Source organism: Ambystoma mexicanum, chromosome 13 (genome assembly GCF_040938575.1).
Source record: "Ambystoma mexicanum isolate Mex_15411 chromosome 13, UKY_AmexF1_1, whole genome shotgun sequence".
In the NCBI taxonomy this organism is placed as follows: domain Eukaryota; kingdom Metazoa; phylum Chordata; class Amphibia; order Caudata; family Ambystomatidae; genus Ambystoma; species Ambystoma mexicanum.
In genome coordinates, this window is record NC_090938.1 from 740,649,759 (window position 1) to 740,674,541 (window position 24,783).

The 24,783-nt window shown below is 44.4% G+C and overlaps 1 protein-coding gene across 3 annotated transcripts in view; it reads right to left on the reverse strand.

Moving 5' to 3' along the window:
* LOC138521874 (E3 ubiquitin-protein ligase TRIM39-like) overlaps positions 1 to 24,783 on the reverse strand; it is a 225,539-nt gene that overhangs the window by 83,584 nt on the left and 117,172 nt on the right. For all 3 annotated transcript variants that reach the window (XM_069635029.1, XM_069635031.1, XM_069635028.1), the window contains 3 exons: positions 15,859 to 15,971; positions 9,122 to 9,142; positions 8,998 to 9,024 (listed from right to left, as the gene is read on the reverse strand). In XM_069635029.1, coding sequence (XP_069491130.1) covers positions 8,998 to 9,024; positions 9,122 to 9,142; positions 15,859 to 15,971 — 161 coding nt within the window. The remainder of the gene's footprint in view (positions 1 to 8,997; positions 9,025 to 9,121; positions 9,143 to 15,858; positions 15,972 to 24,783) is intronic.

Below are 24,783 nucleotides of genomic sequence, written 5' to 3' on the forward strand. Positions count from 1 at the left end.
TGACTAATGTAACTAGTGGCTCCCTAAACTGGCACATATCTGAGGCTGCCAGGACTAAGGTCCATCTTATGCCAAATAGTAATCTGGCGAATATCTTGGCTATGGTGGATCACTGGCACCCCCTGACAATTGGTTCAGGTGAGCATACCAGTTATGTAAAACACAAACTGCACATGAAAAACATCATCTTCCAAAATTCATGAACAACTGAAAACTAAACTTTCTGGGAAAAGGTCTTGTGTTTTTATTCCTTGGTTATATCACACAACGAGCTCGACTCCCTAATTATATTCACAATGTTGTGGGCAATCCCTTGGTGTGGGACTATTTTAAGATTAAAACAAATGTGGCCAAGTCCTTGGAAATAACCAGTGCTTGGGCCCATATATATCGCGGCCCATATATCGCGGACACTCTGTTACTGCAGGCTTTGTGGGGAACTCAAAATTGAAACAGCGAAACATCTCCTAATGAACTGTGACGCTGTAGGGCCCTTGAGGGCCGCCGCATGTACCGCTGCGGGAATATCTGAACGGGATGACGTATTGTGGATGTTGTTTTTAAATGGTAATAATGAAGCTTGCATTATCTATTTTACTATCTTGTGGAGGAAAATAATGTTGATTTTAGACGGGTAGTAGATAATGAAGGGTGGGACTGAATGGGTGGGTGGAAGTAAATCGCTAATTACATTTCGCGCTGATTGTTAGGAAAAGTGGGGGGGTTCATGTTTTTGTATTGTGTGCTGAAAAAACGGTTGTTTGTATAGTTATGTAGCACGTTAATAAAAATTTTAAAAAAGAATGAAACAAAGGCAGGCAAAGAGAGAGAAACACAGCACTAAAGAAAGAGAGGCAGGCCTGGAGAAACACAGCGATAATGATAGACAGGCATGCATGGAGAAACACAGCGATAATGAAAGACGAGCAGAGAGAAACACAGCAATAATGAAAGACAGGCATGGAGAAACACAGCAAGAAAGAATGATTAGCAGGAAGAGAAACACAGCAAGAAAGAAAGACAGGCAGAGAGAAACAGCATGAAAGAGAGCCAGACATGTTAATGTTAAAGGACATTTGTACCGCGCACTATCACCACCGTAGTGGTCCCTTGGCGCTCTGGCGGCTCTGAAAGAGGAGGGGAGGATGAGTTAGTGGGAGGAAGCAGGAAAAGTGCAAGAGAGCAGTGATGTGCTGTTGGCGGCCTCAAGCCCGATGGGTCCGTTGGCTGGGCCTGGGGTGTTTGCGGCCGGTAGTCGTCGTGTACTGTTGTGCAAGGCTATGTGTGTTTTTGTTTTGTTGTTGCCATGTAGTGAAGTTTGTGCGGTTTGTTGTGCTGTAGGTTTTGGTTGTGTTTGGTTTGGAGTTTGAGAGGTGTATGCAGAAAGGGAAATTGTTAGTAGGGTTGGTTAGTTTGCGTCTCTATCCTGAATTGGAGCGCTCGGCTTGCGTAGTCTCCCCTGTTGCGGCTCTGTCCTGATCTGGGTCTGACTGGCATGCAGGTTCCATACGCCTCTAGCCCCCGCCTCTAATATGCTCTCTGATAGCTCCCCTTATCCTCCATTTAGACTCTAGTGGGCCTGCCAATGACAACCTCTCAGGTAGTGGGGGAGATTGCCAGTGTCATGGTAATCCCACACCAATGTGGTACCTGGCGGTAATTAATTAAGGGGTGGGCGAAGGTGTTGGTGGGATTGTCTGTTAGTTGACTCAGTCTCCGTGCGTGCCGCCTGTGTTCCTGTCTATCCGATGTCACCCGTCCAGCTACCGTGGGCTTTGCTCTCCCCGGTCAGGGGTGTACGTGTCTTTTCGGTTTAGTTATCCTTTTTACCAGTTTCGTTTTCCAGGTTTAGTCTGTGGTGTTGTAGAGCCAGGTTTTTAGTGATTTCCTGAATTTTAGGTGATCTTCAGTGTTTCTTATTTCCTTTGGGATGCTGTTGTTTTTGAGGCTAAGTGGTAGAAGGAGGTGCCTTCAAGTTTTTTCTTGAGGTATGGTTTGAGTTCCAGGCAGATTTCGTTGCTCGATCGGAGGGGTCTCGTTGGTTTGTAGACTGTTATTTTCTTTTGTAGGAATTCTGCTCCTTGTCCGCTGATTGCCCTGTGCGTTATGCACATTGTTTTGAAGGTGATGCAATGTTTAATTGGGAGCCAGTGCAGGGTTTTTAGGGCTGGAGTGATGCGATCTCTTCTGGATAGTTTGAGGAGTAGTCTTGCTGCTGCATTTTGGATCCGTTGTAGTTTCTTCAGGAGGTATTCAGGTATTCCGAGGTAGAGGCTGTTTGCATAGTCTACTTTAGACATGATTAGGGTGGCGTTAGTGAGTGTTTTGTGCGCGAAGGAGAGGAAAAGTAGAATTCTTCTTGCCGTTCGGAGGAGGAAAAAGCATTTCTTCACTGTTGCGTTTATTTGTGGCTCCAGAGTTAGGTTGTTGTCCATTAGGACTCCCAGATGATGGTGGTTTCGTTCTCTTGGTCTTTGGATACGATCATGATTTCTGTCTTTCCTGGGTTGATTTTCAGGTTGTTGGCATCCATCCAGTCGAAGACTTCTTTCAGACAGTCGGTAAGGGTTGAATGGTCGGCATCAGTGTCTTTGATTTTGTAGATGATCTGAGTGTTATCTGCGTAGTTGTAACATGTAATGTTGTATTTTTGGAAAATTCTGATGACCGGAGTCTGGTAGATGTTGAAATATAGTGGAGATAGTGAGGATCCTTGTGGTACTCCACAATCGTTAACTCGTGGAGTGGATTTGAAAGGTTTGATCCAAACGGTTTCTGTCCTGTCTGCTAGGAATGATTTGGTCCAGCGTAGTGCTGTGTCTGTTATGCCTATGTTTTCTAGTCTTTTGGTCAGGGTGTCGTGGTTAACTGTGTCGAAGGCTGCAGAGAGGTCGAGCAGAATAAGGGCTGAAGTAGTGTTTGAGTCTGCGTTAGTTTTGAGGTCGTCCCAGATGGATAGTAGTGCTGTTTCCGTTCCTCTCGCTGGTCCGAAACCGATTTGAGCTTGGTCCAGCAGGTGGTGTTTTTCTACGTGTTCTTGGGTTAGATTATATACGTAGGTTTCTAGAAGTTTCGCTGGGTAGGGGATGTTAGAGATCGGCCTGTAGTTGGAAAGGTCATCTGCGTCACCACTTGTGTTTTTTAAGAGTGGCTTGATGTATGCTGATTTGAAGATCTTCGGTACAGTCCCTGTTGATAGTGATAGATTTAGAAGGTTTCTGTAGTGTTCTGCTGGCGATCCTCGCGCGAGGATTGATTTGTAGATGTCTGGGGGACATGGGTCCATGGGTGATCCCGCTTTCTTGCTTCGTTTAACCAGCATTGCTAATGCCTCTGCTGATATTTCAGGAAAGCTTCGGAGTTTGTGTTGCGGTTCCGAGTTGGGTTGTATGTTGTGGTTGGTTGGTCGCTTTTGTATGGTTTGCCGGATGTCGTTGATTTTTTTTTTTTAAGTGATCTGCCAGGTCGTTGCATAGTTTTTCTGAGGTATTTGGGGTGTTATCACAGCCTGGTGGGTTTCTCATTTCTAACATTTCTTTTTGTGTTTTGGTGGCATTGTTGATTCTGTCATCATAATGTCTTTTCTTTGCCTTTTGAATTTCATTCTTGTATGCACGGATTTGTTTCTGGTACAGTGGAGACATGTGACATGGAGAAACAGCGATAATGAAAGACAGGCAGAGAGAAAAACAGCGATAATGAAAGACAGGCAGAGAGAAACACAGCAGGAAAGAAGGGGAGAGGCAGTGAGAAACAGAGCAAGAAAGAAAGACAGACAGGGAGCAAACAGAGGAAATATAGCAAAAATAAATGTAGGCAAAGAGATACAGAACAAGCAAGAAAGAAAGACAGAAATAAAGCAAGAAAGAAAGATAGGCAGGCCAAGGGAAACACAGCAATGACCAAAGACAGGAAGCGGGAAGAGGCACAGATAGCAAAAAAGAAAGGCAGAGAGAAAGAACAGGAAAGAAAGGTAGACAAAGAAATACAGCAAGAAAAGAGGGAAAAGCGGAGCGAAACACAGCAAGAATGAAAGACAGGCAGAGAGAAACACAGCAAGCAAGAAAGACAGGCAGACAGAGAAACACAGCAAAAAGAAAGATAAGCAGGCAGAGAAAAAGATAGCATGAAATAAAAAGAGCAACAGGCAAGGAGGAGCTATAGAGACAAGAATGATTATATTATAATTATAACAATACGGTGAGAGAAAGAAACACGGGCAAAGAGACAGGCATATTGAAATGTAAATGGTTGAGACAGGAGGAGATAGAGAGAAAGAAAACATAGCAAGAGAGAAAAGCAGAGACAAAGGAGAGGGAGAGAAAACTGGGCAGGGAAGAGAGAAAGATAAGCAGAACAGGGAGAGAAACAGCAGGAGACAGAGTACGAAGACACAGATGAGTAGGGAGAGTGAGAGGGCAATGTGAAGAGAAAGAGTGAGTGGAAGAGAGAGAGAAAGCAGCAGGCAACGAAGATAGAGAGGAAGAAGGAGGCAGAGTGGAGAGAGAGGCAGATAGGAAAGAGAGAGAGAGATGGGAGGCACATGAGCAAGAGGCAGAGAGGCAGGAATGAGAGAGGTAGTAACAGGGGGACCAAGATCAAAAGACAGGAGAGGAGAGATGGAGAGACAGAGGAGAGGGACAGGGAAGAGGCAGAGGAGAGACAGACACAGGGAGAAAGAAGCAGACATAATGGAAAGAGAGGCAGGTAGGATAAACAAAGTAATAGGAGGAACAAGAGGAAGAGGCACAGGGCATACAGGGAGCAATAAGCAGCGATGAGAGACCGGGAGAAACAAGCAGAGATGAGAGACAGGGAAAAACAATTAGCGATGAGAGAGAGAGACCGGGATAAACAAGCAGAGATGAGAGACCGGGAGAAACAATCAGAGATGAGAGCCAGAGAGACCGGGAGAAACAAGCAGAGATGAGACGGGGAGAAACAAGCAGAGATTAGAGACAGGGAGCAAAACGCAGAGATGAGAGACAGAGAGACTGGGAGAAGCAAGCAGAGATGAGAGACCGGGAGAAACAAGCAGAGATGAGAGACCGGGAGAAACAAGCAGAGATGAGAGACAGAGAGACCAGGAGAAACAAGTAGAGATGAGAGACACAGAGAAACAAGTAGAGATGGGAGACAGACAGGGAGAAACAAGCAGAGATGAGAGACAGGGAGAAACAAGCAGAGATGAGAGACAGGGAGCAAAAAGCAGAGATGAGAGACCGGGAGAAGCAAGCGGTGATGAGAGACAGGGAGAAACAAGTAGAGATGAGAGACAGAGAAACTGGGAGAAACAAGCAGAGATGAGAGACCGGGAGAAACAAGCAGAGATGAGAGACAGAGATACCGGGAGAAACAAGCAGAGATGAGACGGGGAGAAACACGTAGAGATGAAAGACAGAGACCGGGAGAAACAAGCAGAGAGGAGAGACAGAGAGACTGGGAGAAACGAGCAGAGATGAGAGACAGAGAGACCGGGAGAAGCAAGCAGAGATGAGAGACAGAGAGACCGGGAGAAACAAGCAGAGATGAGAGACAGGAGAAACAAGCAGAGAGGAGAGACAAAGGGACAGTGAGAAACAAGTAGAGATGAGAGACCGACAGAAACAAGTAGAGATGAAAGACAGAGAGACCAGGAGAAACAAGCATAGATGAGAAACAGATAAATGAGAGCGAGTGATGGGAGAATATGGACATCACGAAAAAGTAGCAAGGGAAAAGTTGGAAAGAGGGATGATAAAGAGAATGAAAGAGAGAGAGAGAGAGAGAGTAAGGAAGAAAGACAGTGGGTCATTTTGCAAAACCCTGGATGGGAAAAAGTGTAAAGACAGGCATTACACATGAAATCCTGTCCTTTTTCCAATGTTTGGGATTTTCTTTTTGTTTTCAGGAGACTGGGGCACTGAACAGAATAACACTGTCCATCATATATCCTTGCTCCATCCCAAAAAAGCACATGGTTTAACACCATCAGCACACAATTCCATGCTGGCATTAAACCAATGGATTCCTACGGACTCCGCCTACTATTTACACCTGGTAAATGCCGGTGAATTCCACAGGAGCTCATTGTCAAGGACTCCTGCAATCGTTTAATGTGGGAGGCGACTACGCTCAGTCCTTAAGATTGGATAACTGTGTGATCATCGCCAACAATGAGTCAAAGGAGGGCTCAATCACTAATGAACCTGCTAACAAATGAATAAAGAATGGTAAAAAGAGAAAAAAGAAGGCGCACAAGAAAATGGCTCATACTGAATAGGCTGATTTTAGTGGCAATGCAGCCTGAGCAACACGCCTGGCTTGATTAATTCCAGCTCCAGAGTTACTTCCCTTGTGATCAATGACCAGGGCTCATATGACACTCTACCATTAGAAGGAAATAAGACCAAAGTTTCCGCTTAACATCCTACTAAAAAACAAAACTACATCAAAAGACTTCCAGCTGCTGAGTCCAATACTCTTTCTACTAGAGGTGCCTCCAGAAATAAAGACAGCATTAGCAGGAACTCCTGTTCACCCTAAAAGCACTGGTTCATTTATACAGACTACAGAGACTATTAATTGCCAAACATTACCGGAAGATTCCCACATTCTGGAAGTTTTGGGAAACCCTTTTCAAGAGAACAATCATGGGATAACATCTAACGTCATTGCTTCAAACACGCAGCCTAACGGCTCCACCTACTATCCGTCCATGAAGGGATATGGTCTTGCTAAATCAGTAAATGGGAAGAGGGACCTCTACCAACCTCATTCTAATTCGGACGCTGACTGCTTGGCCCTCAAAGTAAGGAGCCGTTTTTATGTTAGTCGGGACTATTATCCAAATCGAACAACCATCTTCCATTTAGTCCATGACATAATTCCACTGCGGTGCCTACAAATGGAGGATATCATGATTGTTGACCTCCTAGAAGACTCATACTATGCTAGCTCGATAGTTTATTTTCACAATCCCGCTGGACTAGATTTTGTCACGTCACATGATGCAAATATGGGAAAATTAGGTTATGACTGTTCTATTGTTAAAGCTCCATCTAGAAAGTTTGGGCTGCATCTAGATAGGGGGGGGGTACTGAAATCTAGTAGAGCTGTTCCTTTGCTTTCAACTAGACCCTCTACATCCAGCCTATGGGAGTCAACCTTAATCGATCAATACCATCTCCCAGCTCACAAGGCAACGCTATTACTGTCACCATTGATGCTCTGGGGTAAGGCATGTTGGTGTTCATTCTCCCTTAGAAGAGAAAGAAGGGTTGGCTGCTACCAGCTGGAATTGGTTACCTTCAACTCTACAACCACAAAATCCACGAAGATCCTAGCCGCACTTTTACCATTTTGTCCTGGAACACCCGAGGCTTCTCCCACTTCACTGAACCTGATGGTTTATTAGAGAACATCCCCAATTTCTGTGTAGTGGCATTACAGGAAACCTGGCTCCAGGATAACGTGGAAATCGGCAGCTGCCATTCCATTCAAACTATGGCCACAAGGGGATTCAAGGGCAACCAAAAGGAGCATTGATCATTAGTGTTGACAATTCTTACCAAATCACCAAGATCAGCACTTCAGGCGACTAAGTGCTTGCTGCTATTATTAATTGGGCCCCGAAGTGTGGCCATACAACTTCTCTATTAATCATCAACATTTATGATTTACTACAGAGGCTTTATCATGCTAGACGGTCTTTGCCCAGGCGTTTCACCGGAGTAATATACCAGAGTGACTGACAATAGTGCATCGACTATCGAGTAGGTCTTAGTAAACATCAACATGAAAGGTCTTAACAAGAACAGAAAGTGACCACTTTCCCCTCCTCTCCTATATAAATTACACTGAGCCGGTTCATGATAGTGGCCCTAATCAGCAACATAACTATAAACCAAGGGTGAGTTGGAATCCAGGTAATATTGATAAGGCCATTTGCTCGATCACTGATCTCGAATTAGATTCACAAGACACTTGCAGTGCAGAGGCCTTAAACAACCGCAGCATCACTTTCCTGCTAGTTGCATTGCAGACGTGGGCCTGATTCAGAGGTGCATGTTAAAATGGAAAAGTGATGTGTCTCTAGGCCTGATTCAGAGGTGCATGTTAAAATGGAAAAGTGATGTGTCTCTAGGCCTGATTCAGAGGTGCATGTTAAAATGGAAAAGTGATGTGTCTCTAGGCCTGATTCAGAGGTGCATGTTAAAATGGAAAAGTGATGTGTCTCTAGGCCTGATTCAGAGGTGCATGTTAAAATGGAAAAGTGCTGTGTCCGAGAGTGGCGGCAATATATCAAGTCTGCCACTCCTGCAAAGCCGGGATTTACAGCCTAGCCTTGCCAACCACCTCATGTGTAAGGGGCTGGCAAGGACTGTATTCAGAAGTTTAGAGCACACTTTCTGCACCAGCCTGAAGAGGCGTTAATTAACAGCACCCTGGAGGTGTTGTTAGTTATGAAAAGAGGCGGCATTCCTTACAAAGTGTTAGCTTTTCCATAAAACATTCTGACTGTCTGAAATAAGTTTTCTTTTCAAGCTGCCAGCGCCACATTTTCTGCGTTACAGAAAGTGCTGCCGAGACTCTTCAAGCATGCCGACACTATCTGTACTGTACAAATGTGTCTTTTCCTTTTGCATTTTGACCAGAGGTGCTCTGCGCACAGTAACCCGGCAGCGCTCCATCTGCGCATATTTTACATGTTTTTTCTTGCCTGCTGCACAACATCTCTCCTCCACTCTTCCCATCACCCTCAGAATGGGAGGATTTGGAGGAGGGAATGACGTGTTACTATGTGGCATTTAGCACAGGCTCAGAATCTGTCCCAAGTGCCGCTGCAGAGGACTCATGCCGTCTCACCTACTAGTGACTCTCTGTGACTCATGTTCCTTTCCTATGACAGAGTATCACTGCAGGGGGCTCAAGCTGCCTCACCTCAATATGACCCCCGAGATCCAGGAGGCCCCATGGAGGGTTAGGGTTTGGAATTTGTAAATCACAGGTACTCACGTTCACAGGATTTCATGTATCGCCAATCTGAAAGCAAGAAAAACATTTAGGGTTCGTGAAATCAGACAAACCAGCGAGGCATTGAAGTATGTTAAATATATTTATTGCCATTAATTAAACGTACCCATTTCTGCAGGAAATGTTTCTGTAGTAAAAGAAAAACAAGTGATGTATTAGATCCCAAACTTTTTTACTGTAAAACATAACCCAGCAGTCCCTGCCCTTCCCCCAATGCCTCCGCTCCAGCTCCCACCACTGCACCCCACTCCCTGCCCTTCCCCTAATGCCTCCCCTCCAGCTCCCACCACTGCACCCCACTCCCTGCCCTTCCCCTAAAGCCTCCCCTCTAGCTCCCACCACTGCACCCCCACTCCCGGCCCTTCCCCTAATGCCTCCCCCAGCTCCCACCACTGCACCCCCACTCCCTGCCCTTCCCCCAATGCCTCCCCTCCAGCTCTCACCACTGCACCCACCCACTGCCTGCCCTTCCCCGATGCCTTCCCTCCAGCTCCCACCACTGCACCCCCACTCCCTGCCCTTCCCTAATTCCTCCCCTCCAGCTCCCACCACTGCACCCCCACCACCATGGGTGTCAATTGTCATGTTTTGACATTTCCTCCCCGGCACCCCATAGGGGAGGTCACACACCCACAGATCTCACTCTTTCAGAGCTTAACATTCTCAGCACACAGTAAAGGACCAGGGAAAAGGGCATTAAGATCAGGGATAATGCAGCCTCTTTATTGGATGAGGCAGATCATGCCACTATATCTGATAAAAGGACCTCCTATTATGAACCCAATACTGGCTCAGTGTCCTTGCAAGCAATACTTCGGGGGGGGTTTTAAATGTGACCCCCGAGGTATTGCATTACCCCCTACCTGTGCATCTCTCAAATCTGAACGATTGCAATTGACTGCATTGGGAGAGTAAATTCATGCATTGGAACAAACATACCCTATGACCCCAACACCACAAGACCTAAAGGCGTTAATGCTAAGTTTCAGGCTCTAGCCGACCGTGAAGTGAAATTATTATCTGAGCCGGTCCAAGTCCAGAAGTCTGGGAAGCCGATATGCCTGAGACAATGTTGGCCAGACTGCTGTGTCACGAGTACGGTCAGACCTGTATTCAAACTATTCAGAGGCCAAGGGGTCCCTGATGCACCGCTCTCAGGATATAAATAATGTCTTTATTGGCCTTTTGGGGTTCTCTAATCAGGAAACATGGTCTACTGAGGTGGTAAAGATAAGATATTCAGAATCAGCCCTATGGATAGATTCTCAGAGGCCACCCTATTCTGGTGAACAGGACGACACTAATGTCTAGCCAAACTCTATCAAGGTAGTGTGACTGGGCAGTAAGGCTTAGACTTGGGAGAGTGTGGGTGGTGATGGGTTTAATTAAGCACGCACAGAGCACTCTAATAACTCAAGTTAGGCAGAATGTATACAAATGCACTACTATTTATTAGGCCTTGAACCAACTCTTATCAATGAAAATCACAGGTAAGCAAAACTACTAAATGTACACTATCAACATATGTACATCCGTCATTACGACCTCCAACACATGGTATTGGGCGACAACAGCCCTTGCAGCCACAACTGCAGAACCGCTCAGTTTCCACTGCAGGAAGGGGAGGGTCCAAGCCACACATTCTACCGGATCGGTCTTTTCAACACAATACTTCTGACCAAAATAAAAACTCTTTCTTTTCACAACACATTTTTCTTAATGGAAAAAGGCCTTTGGCATGTCTACTTTTAATATCAACAACCTTTTGGTTTATTTTTTCTGCATTATAATTTATTTTAAAGTTGTATTCCTCCCTTCTCTGAAGTAAAATGGTAAAAGACTGGTTAGCCTTTTATTGTCCCCTTCTAACTTCTCCCCCTCCCCTTCTTTAATGATGATTTGTGTCAGTCCTTCCATTTATCCTTTTTTAGGAGTTATTTTAACTATTTATAATTTAATTTTCCAATTCATCTTTTTTCACACCACTATATATTTTGCTAGATTTGATGAGTTTTATGTACAAGTCAACGAGTGCATTATCAGTGAAATGTATATGCATTTAGTTTTTTCATGCAGTCATGGATGACCGGTTCATTTCTTATAATCGACCCCACAAAAAAACATGGTTTTTGCTTCTTGGGAACCCCACCAATCAAATACTCATCCAATCAAGGCTCATCCAATCAAACACTCATCCAATCAAACACTCATCCAATCATGAGTAGCTGGCATGGACCTCGAAGAGTTAATGCCGAAGCTATCCCCAAGTGAGAAAAATGCCCAGACGGCTTGGTAGCTACTAGCAGGACTGCACCAAATCAAATCTTTCTGGCCAGCCTCGGGTTTCAGGCCTCCAGTATTCCCCAGTTCTAGGCCACCTGGAAGTGGAAACCTACTCCGCTCTGACCTTTCCCCTCAACCCTCGCACCAAACGAATCATCGGCATCAAACAGTTTGACTGCATTTCCCCCAACCTTTCTAACAGCCCAAATAATCTTTAAAATCGCCTTTATTGCATACAAGGCTGTGGTAACCCAGCCACACCTGTACCCAGCCAAGGAACTGGTCACATTAGGAAGCCAGAGCAATTCCAGATGCCACACCCTGGCAAGACTGGAAATAAATAAATGCCCAAAAGCAAAAAAACAGGAAATCTCCCATTATGCGCCAGCACTGTGGCACACGATCCTAAACCACAACCACACAGCACGGTTATGCCTGCAATTTACGAAAAAACGGAAGACTTTGCCATATAAGGCATTTCTCTAAACACTCTGTCCACCAGGTAATAGCATTCAGGATATGCGGCTCTCGACACCAAATAGCCAGCCTCACCTGGACTCATCCATTGTGACGTTCTCCATTGGTTGCTATCTACCTGTGCGCTATTCAAGTACCACTCTCATAAGCTTATGACAGTGGTAGATCCACTCTCATAAGCTCATTGAGCCAGCACTCTTCTGTAAACGTGCCTGGCCAGGAACCCTACCCACCTGCTCAGCCTACTACACAAGATACAAGGGTAGCCCCAATTTATTCAGGGTTTTGACTCAGTCCGACTACTACCTGCTGAATCTCAGACCTTTACTGCCCTTACTCAGTGCTCCTCCCATACTTAAAATGCTCATTCTAATGTATCTACTGCCCTTGTTAAAAACATGTCCATCGAATAAATCCATTACTCCCCTAGCACATCTCGCCTATACCATCCCTAATGGTAGCACTACTCAACTCACTACCCACCCAAAAATTCCAAACTATTCTATACAATTAGCCAACCCAAATATGGAGCCCTTACCTCCACTTACACTAAACTCTTACCCATGCAACACGCATGATAGAAATAATAGACTCCGCTCAAGGCTTGCAAAAATAATTTGAACCTTTAACCAGAACCCTTACCTGCCCCAATAAAAAGGTGAATCCCCACCTAGAAGCCTCTAATCCCACAAAAGTAGATCTTAGAAAGACACATTCTGCATATAACTCCTTCAACCATACTACACCGAAGACCCAAAAGCCTAAAGCCCTACCAGCCTTAACACTTACCAACCACTGCCTTAAAGGTGCACTGCTAAATGCTAGGCCTCTGGTAGCTCATGCCTCCGAGATAGCGGACATCATCCAATCTGAAAACCTTGACATTTTGGCAATTACTGAATCTTGGCTACATGCGGCGGCAGGCCCAGCTCTCTCCTTAGCTATACCTAATGGTTACACTATCCTTAGAGCCGATAGAAATGACTCACGAGGAGGAGGCATTGCCCTCATTACCAAAGCGGATCTACCTATCAGATTAATAACTCTGACCGAATCAAATCATGTGAACTCCTTACAGCCAAACTTACTATTAATAAAACCCAAACTCTCACGATTCACCTGGTGTACAGACCCCCAGGCCATATTAGTACCTTTGAGGAAGACATTTCTAACATTGTGTCTAATAACCTTAAAAATACCTCTCAGGTACTAATACTAGGAGATATGAATCTAGGCCTCAATGACCCCAAGGCAGCCAGTGTGACAAATACCTTAACTGAACTAGGATTCACTCAAAGAGTGCTTGACCCCACCCATATCAAAGGTCATATTCTAGATTGGGTGACAGACCACAATGGCAAGACTACAATATCCTCCATATCTCCCGAGATCTGGACTGACCACTACATGATCTCCTTCTCCCTAGGTACGGAAAGACCTATTACTATGCCTGCTCTTCCCCCTCCCACTCTAACTAGGAGTAAAAAGAATATTACAGTTGACAACCTGCTCCCTCTGATTCTCCCTACACTCAATGCTCTCCCAGATCATATGGATCCGGATGTCCTAGTTAAAGATTTTAATCAAATTATGTCCGCCTCCCTAGACTCCATAGCACCTTTAAAAACAAAACAAAGTAAACCCAAGGCACACTTGAATTCTTGGTACACTCCACACCTGAAAACTCTGCGGAAAAATAAAAGGCAATGCGAGGTAACCTGGAGACTACTTCCATCTGAGGAAAATAAAACTAACCTCCATACTATATCGGCTCTCTATAAAAAGGAAATACTCCAAGCAAAGCGTGAAGTTTACAATTCTAGAATATCCCAGGCTAAGTCAAGCACGAAGGAACCCTTTGCTATACTTAAAGAGCTTGAAACCCCAATCCTCACACCGGATAATTGTACAAAAGATAAACCTTGGTGCTCGGATATACAGCACGCACTAGTCAATAAAGTGATGACTTTACAAACGAAAATTGCCAAGAAAAAAAGAGTCATTAATCAGGACATCTCCCCCCACGGCTGATACCACACCTAACAGCCTTGACCACCCCCCTCGTTTCAAGTTCTCCAAAGTTACTACACTTGATACAGAAAAAATTATCTTATCACTCAAACCCTCCAATTGTAAGGGAGATCATTGCCCGGCACAACTCATAAAGGATGCCGCTAGAGGCTTGGCCCCGTTCATCACTAAACTGATCCACGCTTCATTCGTTACTGGTAAAATTCCAGCTAACCTCAAGGAATCGTGGGTGCTCCCACTTCTAAAAAAACAGACATTGGACCCAAATATCCCTACTAACTACCGACCCATCACCACTGTGCCATTCCTGCTGAAAATATTAGATAAAATGGCTTACTCACAAATTCAAAAACATTTGGAATCTAATTCCTTATTAGTCTCACGGCAGTCTGGATTCCGGCCACAGCATGGAACCGAAACAGCTTTACTAGACTTAAAGGCACAGATTGACGAACTCAGAGATAAGGGGACTCCCGTCCTCCTTCTCCTATTGGATCTTTCCGCGGTATTTGACTTAGTCGACCATGGAGTCCTTTGCAGTCACCTTGACACTGCCGCCCATTTTTCAGCGGAAGCTATAGTCTGGTTACAATCCTTTCTTAGTAACCGGACTATGAGAGTCTTCTCAACAACTGCAGCCGCTGACCCAATCCCCATCACTTGTGGAGTGCCTCAGGGATCATGCGTCTCACCTACTCTCTACAATATCTTCACCAAGCCCCTTTTTGATGATCTGGATCATCTGGGTGTCACCTACACTAACTATGCAGATGACACCCAGATCCTCTTACCTCTTTCTGGTGATTACGACAAGGATTTGGCTTTGGTGAACAGGATATATCTCGTCATCCAGGCATGGATGGCTACCTACGGTCTATGCCTCAATGACGACAAGACTGAGATCATCATCCTGGGCACTACTGCATCCCTCAATAAATTAAGTTCCAACTACTCCACCTTCAATATTGATAACAATATTATCTCTGTGGCCAGGGAGGTAAAGACTTTAGGATTTTACCTAGACTCAACCTTATTTCTCAACAAGCAAGTTAACGCGGTGGCCTCGTCCACAGCCTACACGTGCAAATTGATTAGAGCCAGCAAACCTTTTCTATCTAATAGCAGTTGCATCACCTTGGCCCGAGCTCTTATTTTATAAAAATTGGATTATTGCAATGCGTTATTCATAGGTGCTAATAAACAAATCATTAAAAAAATCCAGACCCTGCAAAATAATGCTCTTAGAGCCGCATTAGGTATTGCCAAGCGAGAACACATCTCCACGACCCGAAGAGCATATAACTGGCTCTCCACACATGACAAAATTAAGCTGAAAATTGCGACCCTAACCCACAAATGTTTAAACAATGCTGAACCTAGCTACCTGTTGGAAAGATTCAACAAGATGGCTTCAACTAGGACCACTAGACTATCCAATACCAACTACCTGGCAGTTCCTAGATTTAAGTTATCTAGAATCAGGGGCTGAGGCTACCCAGTCAAGGCTGCTAAATTGTGGAACTCACTACCACCGACACTAAGAGTCGACCAGTCCTTCCACAATTTCCGCAAGAATACTATTAAATGGCTTAAAGACTCAGACCTATAGTTGCTACTTGCCACTGTATTACACCTTGACTGCCAATACTGACTGTAAATACTTGTAAATACCTGCCTTCAAACTGTACAGTTTTTCTCCTCATGTTACTAAGGCTACTATGATTTATTTGTATGTTTTCCGTACATTGCATCTCCCTATGTCACTCTCACTTGCGTACCACATTCATCTTTTGTGTTTAACTGGTTATTTCTGTATGTTTTCTGTGTAACTAAGCTTTGAATTATCTTATGCTCTGCGCCCTGCTACCTGTGAGTCTGGTGCGCAATACAAATAAAACAAATAAAACAATACAATATACAAGAATACGACATATTTGTTTTTCATTGAGCTGTGCATATTTACATGTATTTCAATTAAATAAGTGTGTTGAGATGGTTGGAAAGCCTTCCCGATCAGCATCACCTCTTGGGTGGGCCTGGACTCATATCTACCTTTTAATTCCGTGAGCTTCTCCTGCAGGTGGGCATGTCGCGTTGTGCTCTGCAGCGTTGTCTCCATTCCAGGGGCATCTTCCTGGGGCTTCAGAGCCTTCACTTCACTGCACCTGAGAATTATAGAAAGATGCTGTATATAACCCTCGGCCTCCAGTGACAAGTAAGAGTAAGGGGGTCTAAACAGTGAGATAAGGGGGAGGAAAAAGACGCCATTCCTAAAGATGGGAAAGGAAGGCTCTGACTCAACAGGCGCGGAAGGGAGGGGAGGCACATCCCCTATAAAACAGAGGGGTAGACAGCACCACACGTGTGATAAATGAGAAACAAGAGACCAGCAGGGGAGTGAGGAAGGGCAAAGGAGCCACTACTGGGAGGCACATTCTGAATGAGAGACCCCCGGAGAGCAGAGCCCCGGATAGTTAGCCCGGCTAACTATCGCCCAATCTCCATCACTCCCTTCCTGGGCAAGCTCCTGGAGAAACTGGCCATCTCCCAGCTCAACCTCCATGCTGAAGCTGTTGGTAGTCTTCATGACCACCAATCCGGCTTCAGAGCGGCCAGAAGCACGGAAACTGCTCTCCTGAACATCCGTGATGACCTGCTCTTGAACCTCGACTCCAACACTCCGTGTGTTCTCATTCTGCTTGATCTCTCTTCTGCCTTTGACACTGTCAACCATGCCATCCTGCTCAACCGTCTCCGCGATAACCTGGGTATCACTGGTCAGGCTCTGGCGTGGCTGACCTCTTTCCTTTCCAATCGACCCTCCCAGGTCCAACTTGGGTCCTTCCTCTCCGACATCTTTTTCTCCACCTGTGGTGTTCCCCAGGGATCTAATCTCTCTCCCTGGCTTTTCAACCAGTATCTGGCACTTCTTGCCCACCGCATTGCCGCCCTCTGCCCCAACTTTCAGTGCTATGCGGACAATACCCAGCTCATTTTCAGGCTACCCTCGGCCTCCTCCTCTCCTGCCCTCATCTCTGACTGTCTGTCTGCTATCCAGGAATGGTGTGCTGCCAACGACCTCCGCCTTAATGCTAGTAAGACTGAGATTCTACTCATCGGCACACCCACTCCCTCCTTCCCTGCAGCTCTCTGGCCAGCCTCTCTTGGGCCTCTTCCTGCTCCTACCTGCAAGGCAAAAAACCTCGGGGTCATCTTTGACTCCACACTCTCCTTCTCTCCTCATATATCTGACGTCTCTAAGAAGTCACACTACCAGCTGCACCTCCTTAGAGGTATTCTTCCCTTCCTCTCCTTCCCCCAGAAGCTCACTGTCTCCCGAGCCCTGGTTCTCTCGAAGCTGGACTACTGTAACAGTCTCTATCTTAATCTGCCTGCCTCCACTCTCCGCCCTCTGCAACTGATCCAGAACAGAACTGCGAGACTTGTCCTTGGCCTCAAGCCCAGGGACCGTATCTCTCCAGGACTGAAATCTCTACACTGGCTCCCAGTGGCTGCGAGGATTAAGTTCAAAACCCTCTGCATTGTCCACAAGGCCTTCTGGGGCCTGGGGCCTAAATACCTGCAACTCTCTCTTCCTAAATATCTTCCTTCCCGAGCCCTTCGCTCATCCGTCTCCAACTCCCTCAGGGTCAGCCGCTTCTCGAAGCAACGAGCTGGGGGTGGATCTCTCTCCGCGGCAGGAGCCTCCCTCTGGAACAGCCTCCCTGCCTCCCTGAAACTTGAGGAGAACCATCTCCGGTTCCGGAAGCACCTCAAAACCTTCCTCTTTGCTTCTGCTTTCTCTCTCCCTCTCCCCTGCTAATTCTTCACTAAATTCTGCACTGAATCTGAAACCTGGCCACTCTCACCGACCTCGGTCCTGGGCCCAGCCACTCTCCACTTGCACTGCCTCCCTGGCAACCCCTGCACTGCGGGACTGTTCTCTGTATCCCTACAGCCCCCCCTTCCCAGCACTTGTCTGCACTTACCTTGCACTTGCCACCAGCTGGCCCTATTTATTTATTTATCTATTTATTTCTATTCTACTTACCTTGTACTGCACTTTTCCCTTCCCCCTACTCCTGCACTTGCGCGGTCTGAATGACACCTGGCCTAGTAGGATCAGTGTCTGTCCTCCCTCTGTTCCCCCCTCCCTGCCTCGTCGCGCCTTGAAACACTTGTGTATAGGCGCGTTACAAATGCCATATCATATCATATCAGAGTGTGGGCTGGGGAATCTCTACATTCTGACTGGGAGACCCCTGGGGAGGAGAAGGTGGGCTCAGGAATCTCGACATTCTGATACATTTTGAATGAGAGACCCCTGGGGGGGGGGGGAGGGTGGGCTCGGAAATCTCTACATTCTGACTGGGAGACCCCCGGGGAGTAGAGGGTGGGCTGCGGAATCTCTACACTGAATGAGAGACCCCTGGGGAGGAGAGGGTGGGCTCAGGAATCTCTATATTCTGATACATTTTGAATGAGAGAACCCTGGGGAGTACAGGGTGGGCTCGGACTCTCTACATTCTGCCGGCCTGGCAACAAATAGCGACTATTTTGTGTAATGGTGACGCGAGTAGCATTTGGGCCATCTTGGGTGAAGCAAAGGGATGCATTAAACAATCTAGGATTAACCCCATTAATGAGCATAAGTGGGTGGCGTTCCTGGCTCAGGGTAATTCCTTCCCCCAGGGGCCATTGCCTTCTCAGATAGAGTTTAAACAGTCTGGTTTGGTATTTAAGATTACCGAGGAGGACATATATATGAAAATTATGAGTTTACAATCTTCTCGGGCTCCTGGACCCAATGGCTTGGATAATCTGGTCCTGCGGCATAATCCTCATTTTTGGTGCTCCATACTTGAAATATTATTTGATAAGGTCCTAGCTGAAGGCACAATTCCGATCTCATGGCAAACTGCAATTCTTGTTCCAATACTAAAAAAAAGGCTCTCCCCTGGACCCTGGTAACTACCGACTACTGTCTATGGTGGACTCTACTGGGAAGCTTTTTGCTTCATTCCTTCTTAAGGAATTACAAAAGTGGGTAGAACATGGTAGTATTTTGGATAAATAAACTGGAAGGTAAACACCTAGCACTCAGAATCTTAAAAGATAATTAGTGATATGTGATCCTCTATTATGAAAATAGAGTTGTTCTTAAGTTGGTTCAAGGTGCAGGGGAGAAAGATAACAACCCTGGCATATGGGTTGTACATATACAAAAGGACAAGAAAAAGTACCCACTTAGGGAAATCCCGTCCCCTGCACTCTAATGATGGCTTAAACAAGCTCAAGGTAATTATATTCCCAAATCGGGAAATCAATGTAAATTTTGTCAAAGAATTACAATCTATGTACGTACATAGTATTCAGAAACATAGGTTTTCAGGCAAACAGTAATTAAAAAATGCTTTAGGTACAATTCAAAAATAGATTAGTTTTCCAACGAAGATTTATTTTTCATAAGCATATGCCCAACGCGTTTCGAGATAATGTTCTCTTCATCAGGGGCTGTAATAGTTCATGCAATAATCAAAGAAGTTTTCTAAAGAAATATATAAAAAAACAATATTGTCAGAATACATGGTAATCAGACTTAATGTGTCAAAGACAAAAAATGCTCAGGTAAACAACATGGTGGATGATGTACAAGCAATAGCTCAATATTGTTAGAAGCTAGAACCAACATTCTCAACATCTGCCTGAATATAACAGATTCAAAATGTTCTTATATATGCGGATGATTATCCCATTAGTGTCAAAAATTGCATAGTTAAAGAGGAACATCATTTTAGTGAATTATACCCAGGTGTAAAAACCTATCAATTCCAAGACGAATAAAAAACAGGCCTACCGTGTGTTCAATATAAGTAGGAGGTAGGTGAATTATTTGGAGGGTGTAGCATCCATGAAGAAAGTCTGTATCCCCTATAAGTGTAAAAGAAGAGGGGATGTAACTATGTAAAAGCTCATGTTCGTCTTTTAAAGAAAGTAAATGGGGAGCTAAAGTCAAGATGGGCAGACTTACTGGAAAAAGTCCAGGAGACTGCTAACGTTCTCGTCCGTCGGACACCACAAAACTCCAGGGTGAATACGATGATATGGAGCAGAGATTTATCAAAAGAGGCTTTCCTGATGCAACCATTGATAAAGCAGTCAGACGCATGGTTACTCTATCTAGATCAGACCTATTGGAAGATAAACCTAAAAAATGTACAACTAGACCCATCCATACACTGAAATTCTCTAGTCAGAGTTATCAGATCAGAAGGATCATCACCAAGAATTGGGACTTAATCAAAGCAGACCCTAATCTCAACAGACTATTCCCGGAACCACCAATGTTGGTTTACAAAAGAGGAAAGAACCTGAGGGATATCTTGGTTAAAGCAGAAAAGAAAAAATCCTCAATTCAAACATCTCTGAGAAAACAAAAACCAGGAACCTACCCATGTTTACATTGTCAACATTGCTCAAATATCAAAGGAGAGTACATTCGCCATCCAAACAACGGCAAAAAAATACCTTTATCAGATTATGCCACATGTGACAGCAAAAATGTTATCTACGCCTTAAGATGTCCCTGTGGGAAATATTATGTAGGCAAAACTATTAGGAAAGCCAAAGAACGTTGGACAGAGCACAAGTCCAATATTAGGACCAGCAATGTCAAATCATCATCAATTAGACATTTTAAGGAGAATGGACACAACATCTCACAACTAAGATGGGTAATTTTAGAAGTAGTACACTCTTTACCGAGAAGGGGAGACTTTGCCAAAACATTAGCACAGAGAGAACTCTACTGGATCCATAGATTGGACGCAGTGAATCCCCAAGGTTTAAATGAAGATTACTACCTTGGGCCATTCCTTTAAAGCAATATTCTCTATATGACCTCACACTAGATTCCTCTATCTACTCTGCACATCCTCTTAGGTACATAACCATGCCTTGAGGCTGGGATTACTCTTATCCAAAGTAATCTTATTTAAGATTGTGAACTCTTATTCCAGAGACAGCTGACTAAGTAATGGACCCTCTTTTGAGGTACTTGTCATCCAACTTACATCAATAGACTGTGAACTCTATCTACATGAGACAGTGGTTTATTTTATGATTCACATTGATTGAACTCAGCCAGTGCATGTTTTTTTACACATTTATCCACATTCCTGTACCTCAGCAAATTGTTTTCAATTTGCCTTGGAAAACACATGGCATCATAATTTTTGTCATTCCTTGACACCGTGCTAACATATTTTTGTAACACTCTTGCGCTATTGTACCTAGTACAATATTTAATCTATTCACTATCTATTTGACATAGAGACCATTTGAGAGACAGACGTCACCACTATCTTACTAACTCTCCTAAATTCCACATATTACCTATTATTTAGCCGGCCTTTTTCTATATAGCCGCGCCTAAATACTTGACATCACCCACCTTTTATCGCATCTCATGCATGAGTTAGTACTTTTTACAACAGTCCCGAAAATTGTGTTTACATCTGTGATGTCATTCACGCCACAACGTGATGACGTTACATCTATGACTACCACATCACATGCATCAGCCCGTCTATCCAGTACAGACGCGAGAATATTGTTTACATTTGTGACGTTACGCACGCCACAACGTGATGACGTCACATTCGTGACGGATTTAGCACCCGCCATCTTGCCAGCACGTCACACAGCGCTGGATCAGATTGGGTGTTGTTGACGGAAATCCTCTCCTTGTAACACTAGTAAGTACACGGGCATTCCCTTTGTTGTGCCTTTATGCCCTTCCAGGCCTACAGAGCACACATACTTACCTCTAACCCCAGTGATTGTTGTGACTCTTACAAGTCTCGTAAACACGTGGCTCCTTCATTTAGGTGCCGCCTAGAGTATGGAGATACACCGCTGATCCCTCCCTTTGAAGTCTTAAACGCCACGGTCCCTTTGGACGGACGAGAACGTTAGCAGTCTCCTGGACTTTTTCCAGTAAGTCTGCCCATCTTGACTTTAGCTCCCCATTTACTTTCTTTAAAAGACGAACATGAGCTTTTACATAGTTACATCCCCTCTTCTTTTACACTTATAGGGGATACAGACTTTCTTCATGGATGCTACACCCTCCAAATAATTCACCTACCTCCTACTTATATTGAACACACGGTAGGCCTGTTTTTTATTCGTCTTGGAATTGATAGGTTTTTACACCTGGGTATAATTCACTAAAATGATGTTCCTCTTTAACTATGCAATTTTTGACACTAATGGGATAATCATCCGCATATATAAGAACATTTTGAATCTGTTATATTCAGGCAGATGTTGAGAATGTTGGTTCTAGCTTCTAACAATATTGAGCTATTGCTTGTACATCATCCACCATGTTGTTTACCTGAGCATTTTTTGTCTTTGACACATTAAGTCTGATTACCATGTATTCTGACAATATTGTTTTTTTATATATTTCTTTAGAAAACTTCTTTGATTATTGCATGAACTATTACAGCCCCTGATGAAGAGAACATTATCTCGAAACGCGTTGGGCATATGCTTATGAAAAATAAATCTTCGTTGGAAAACTAATCTATTTTTGAATTGTACCTAAAGCATTTTTTAATTACTGTTTGCCTGAAAACCTATGTTTCTGAATACTATGTACGTACATAGATTGTAATTCTTTGACAAAATTTACATTGATTTCCCGATTTGGGAATATAATTACCTTGAGCTTGTTTAAGCCATCATTAGAGTGCAGGGGACGGGATTTCCCTAAGTGGGTACTTTTTCTTGGCCTTTAGTATTTTGGATAGATACCAGTGTGGATTCCTTGATTAAGCAAGCACAAGGCCCAAATAATCCCCGTTTATATGCTATTTTTATCGACTTCAAAGCAGCTTTTGATACAGTCAGGAGGGATTTGCTCTGGCGCAAATTAGATTTATTAGGCTGCCCATCGGGGATACTCTATTATCTAGTTACTACATAGTAACAACACAGTGTGTCTGAGACTGCTTAGTGGTGGAGCTATGACCAGGCCTGTTATTCAAATGTGTGTGGTTAAGCCCAGCGTTGTGTCACGGCTCCTCTATTCTATAATCTCTATGTCTCAGACCTTCCCCTGTTTTTGTCCCAGACAAGAGGCTGTCGCCCTAAAATAGATGACACGCATTGTACCGTCCTGGATATTCGCTGGCTGGAATAAGACAACTGTATCTACAGTGTCTTGTTTGGCTGTCATTTACGGCCTGGAGAGTCTGGTAGATATTGATTTAAAGTGGCTCCAGCTGATTGAGGGTAGATTTTGGAGGAAATTACTGAGTTTGCCTAAGTGTGTCCTCATGGCTATACTGAGGCTCCAGCTGGTATTGATTCACTCAAATCTTTGGTCCTGAAGAAGAGATCTATCATGTACATAAAAATTATGAATGGACCATCTAATCCTCTCCTACAAAGTCTAGATAATTTAGAGCAGAGATTGAAAATGAAATCCAGCTTTAGAAAGAGTATGAACTCTTTATTTAAAGATAAAGGTTGGATCCCCAAATGGGGAGAAGAATATTTCAATCTGCGGCGTCGCTTCGAAAGACGCCTAGACTTGTGGGACTGGAATGAAAATGTGGTACATTTGAGCTTGTTAAAAAGCTATACCTTTGTGCCTGATATGTTATACACCTTCAAGAAGAAGCAACCGTATTTAGTCTTATTTCCTGCAATTCAATTGAGGAGATTCATTCTTCTATTACGTATTAATAGGATTCCGGTGTAGAGTGTTTTGGGCCCTTCACTTGCTCTGCCGGAAGATGAGTGTTTATGTCGTGTGTGCCTTGATAAGGCACACACTGAGTCAGCTACACATGTTTTGACAGAATGTGTAAGATTGGGACCAGTACACATGAAACAGTTGAGTAAATTCGTATAACAACTTGACACCATTAAGGATTTGTCATTCTGGAAGAAATACTTAAATACCTATATTAGGGGTTTGCGTATTGCCTTGTATAGTACATGGAAGGTGGTGGAAACACATTTAATTACGGTACATGAAGAAGGAAATGAAAATGCACTTTAACGTATCTGCGCCCCGGGTAAATGGGGCACATAAGGTGACGAGGATATGGTGACCCTGATTATTTCAATATTTCAATATCTCAATATATGCTGCTAAATTGCTGAGTTCCTTATCAGTTTTTCATTTATTATGATATTACATGGACGCGGTAGCGTCCATGTAGTTATGGTTAAGTTGGTGTTTCCATAGGAAGAGCACTTTTTGTGTGGCTTATAACTTTGCTCCCTCTGGATGAATCCTCACCAAACTTTGCAAAAAAAGTATATGGCCCAGTCTGCATTTTTTTGCAAAGTTTGGAGAGGTTTGGTCCAGGGGGGGCAAAGTTATAGGGGGGGTCCCAAAACTTGTTTTTTCCTATAGACATAATGGGAAAAAACTTTGCGCACGGCTACAGCCCGAACCGCTGGACGGATTTACACCAAATTTGCGGCAGTAGCGGCGGCTTGGTCCCGAAAGCGTGCTTTTGCAAATTTGGTGTAAATCCGTCCAGTAGTTTTTTAAAAAATGACCAAAATGTAAGGCAAAAAAATTAGTGATATCTGTGTTCGCTTCGCGGACGGACTTCCCTGTTCGCTCCGCGGACAGCACCCCGATTGGCCCATGGGCTTGCTTCATGTCCGCGGACATGCAACGTGTTCGCTGATTGGACGGCATGGGGCATGGAGCGCGTCAGATTTTGTGTGGCGCCCGCCATCTTGTATTCGCCGTCGACCGCGTACAGCGCGGTGAATCTTGGATTAAAAATTGTATTTAGTGGAGTGTGTTGGTGTGTAAGAGTGTTTGGGGAGGGTGGGGGAGTATGAGATAGGTTCAATGTTTTGTTTTATTATGTGCTATACGCTTTTGTTGTGTTCGATTTGTCCGCGGAGAACATGGCTGTTCTGACATTTTGTAAATAA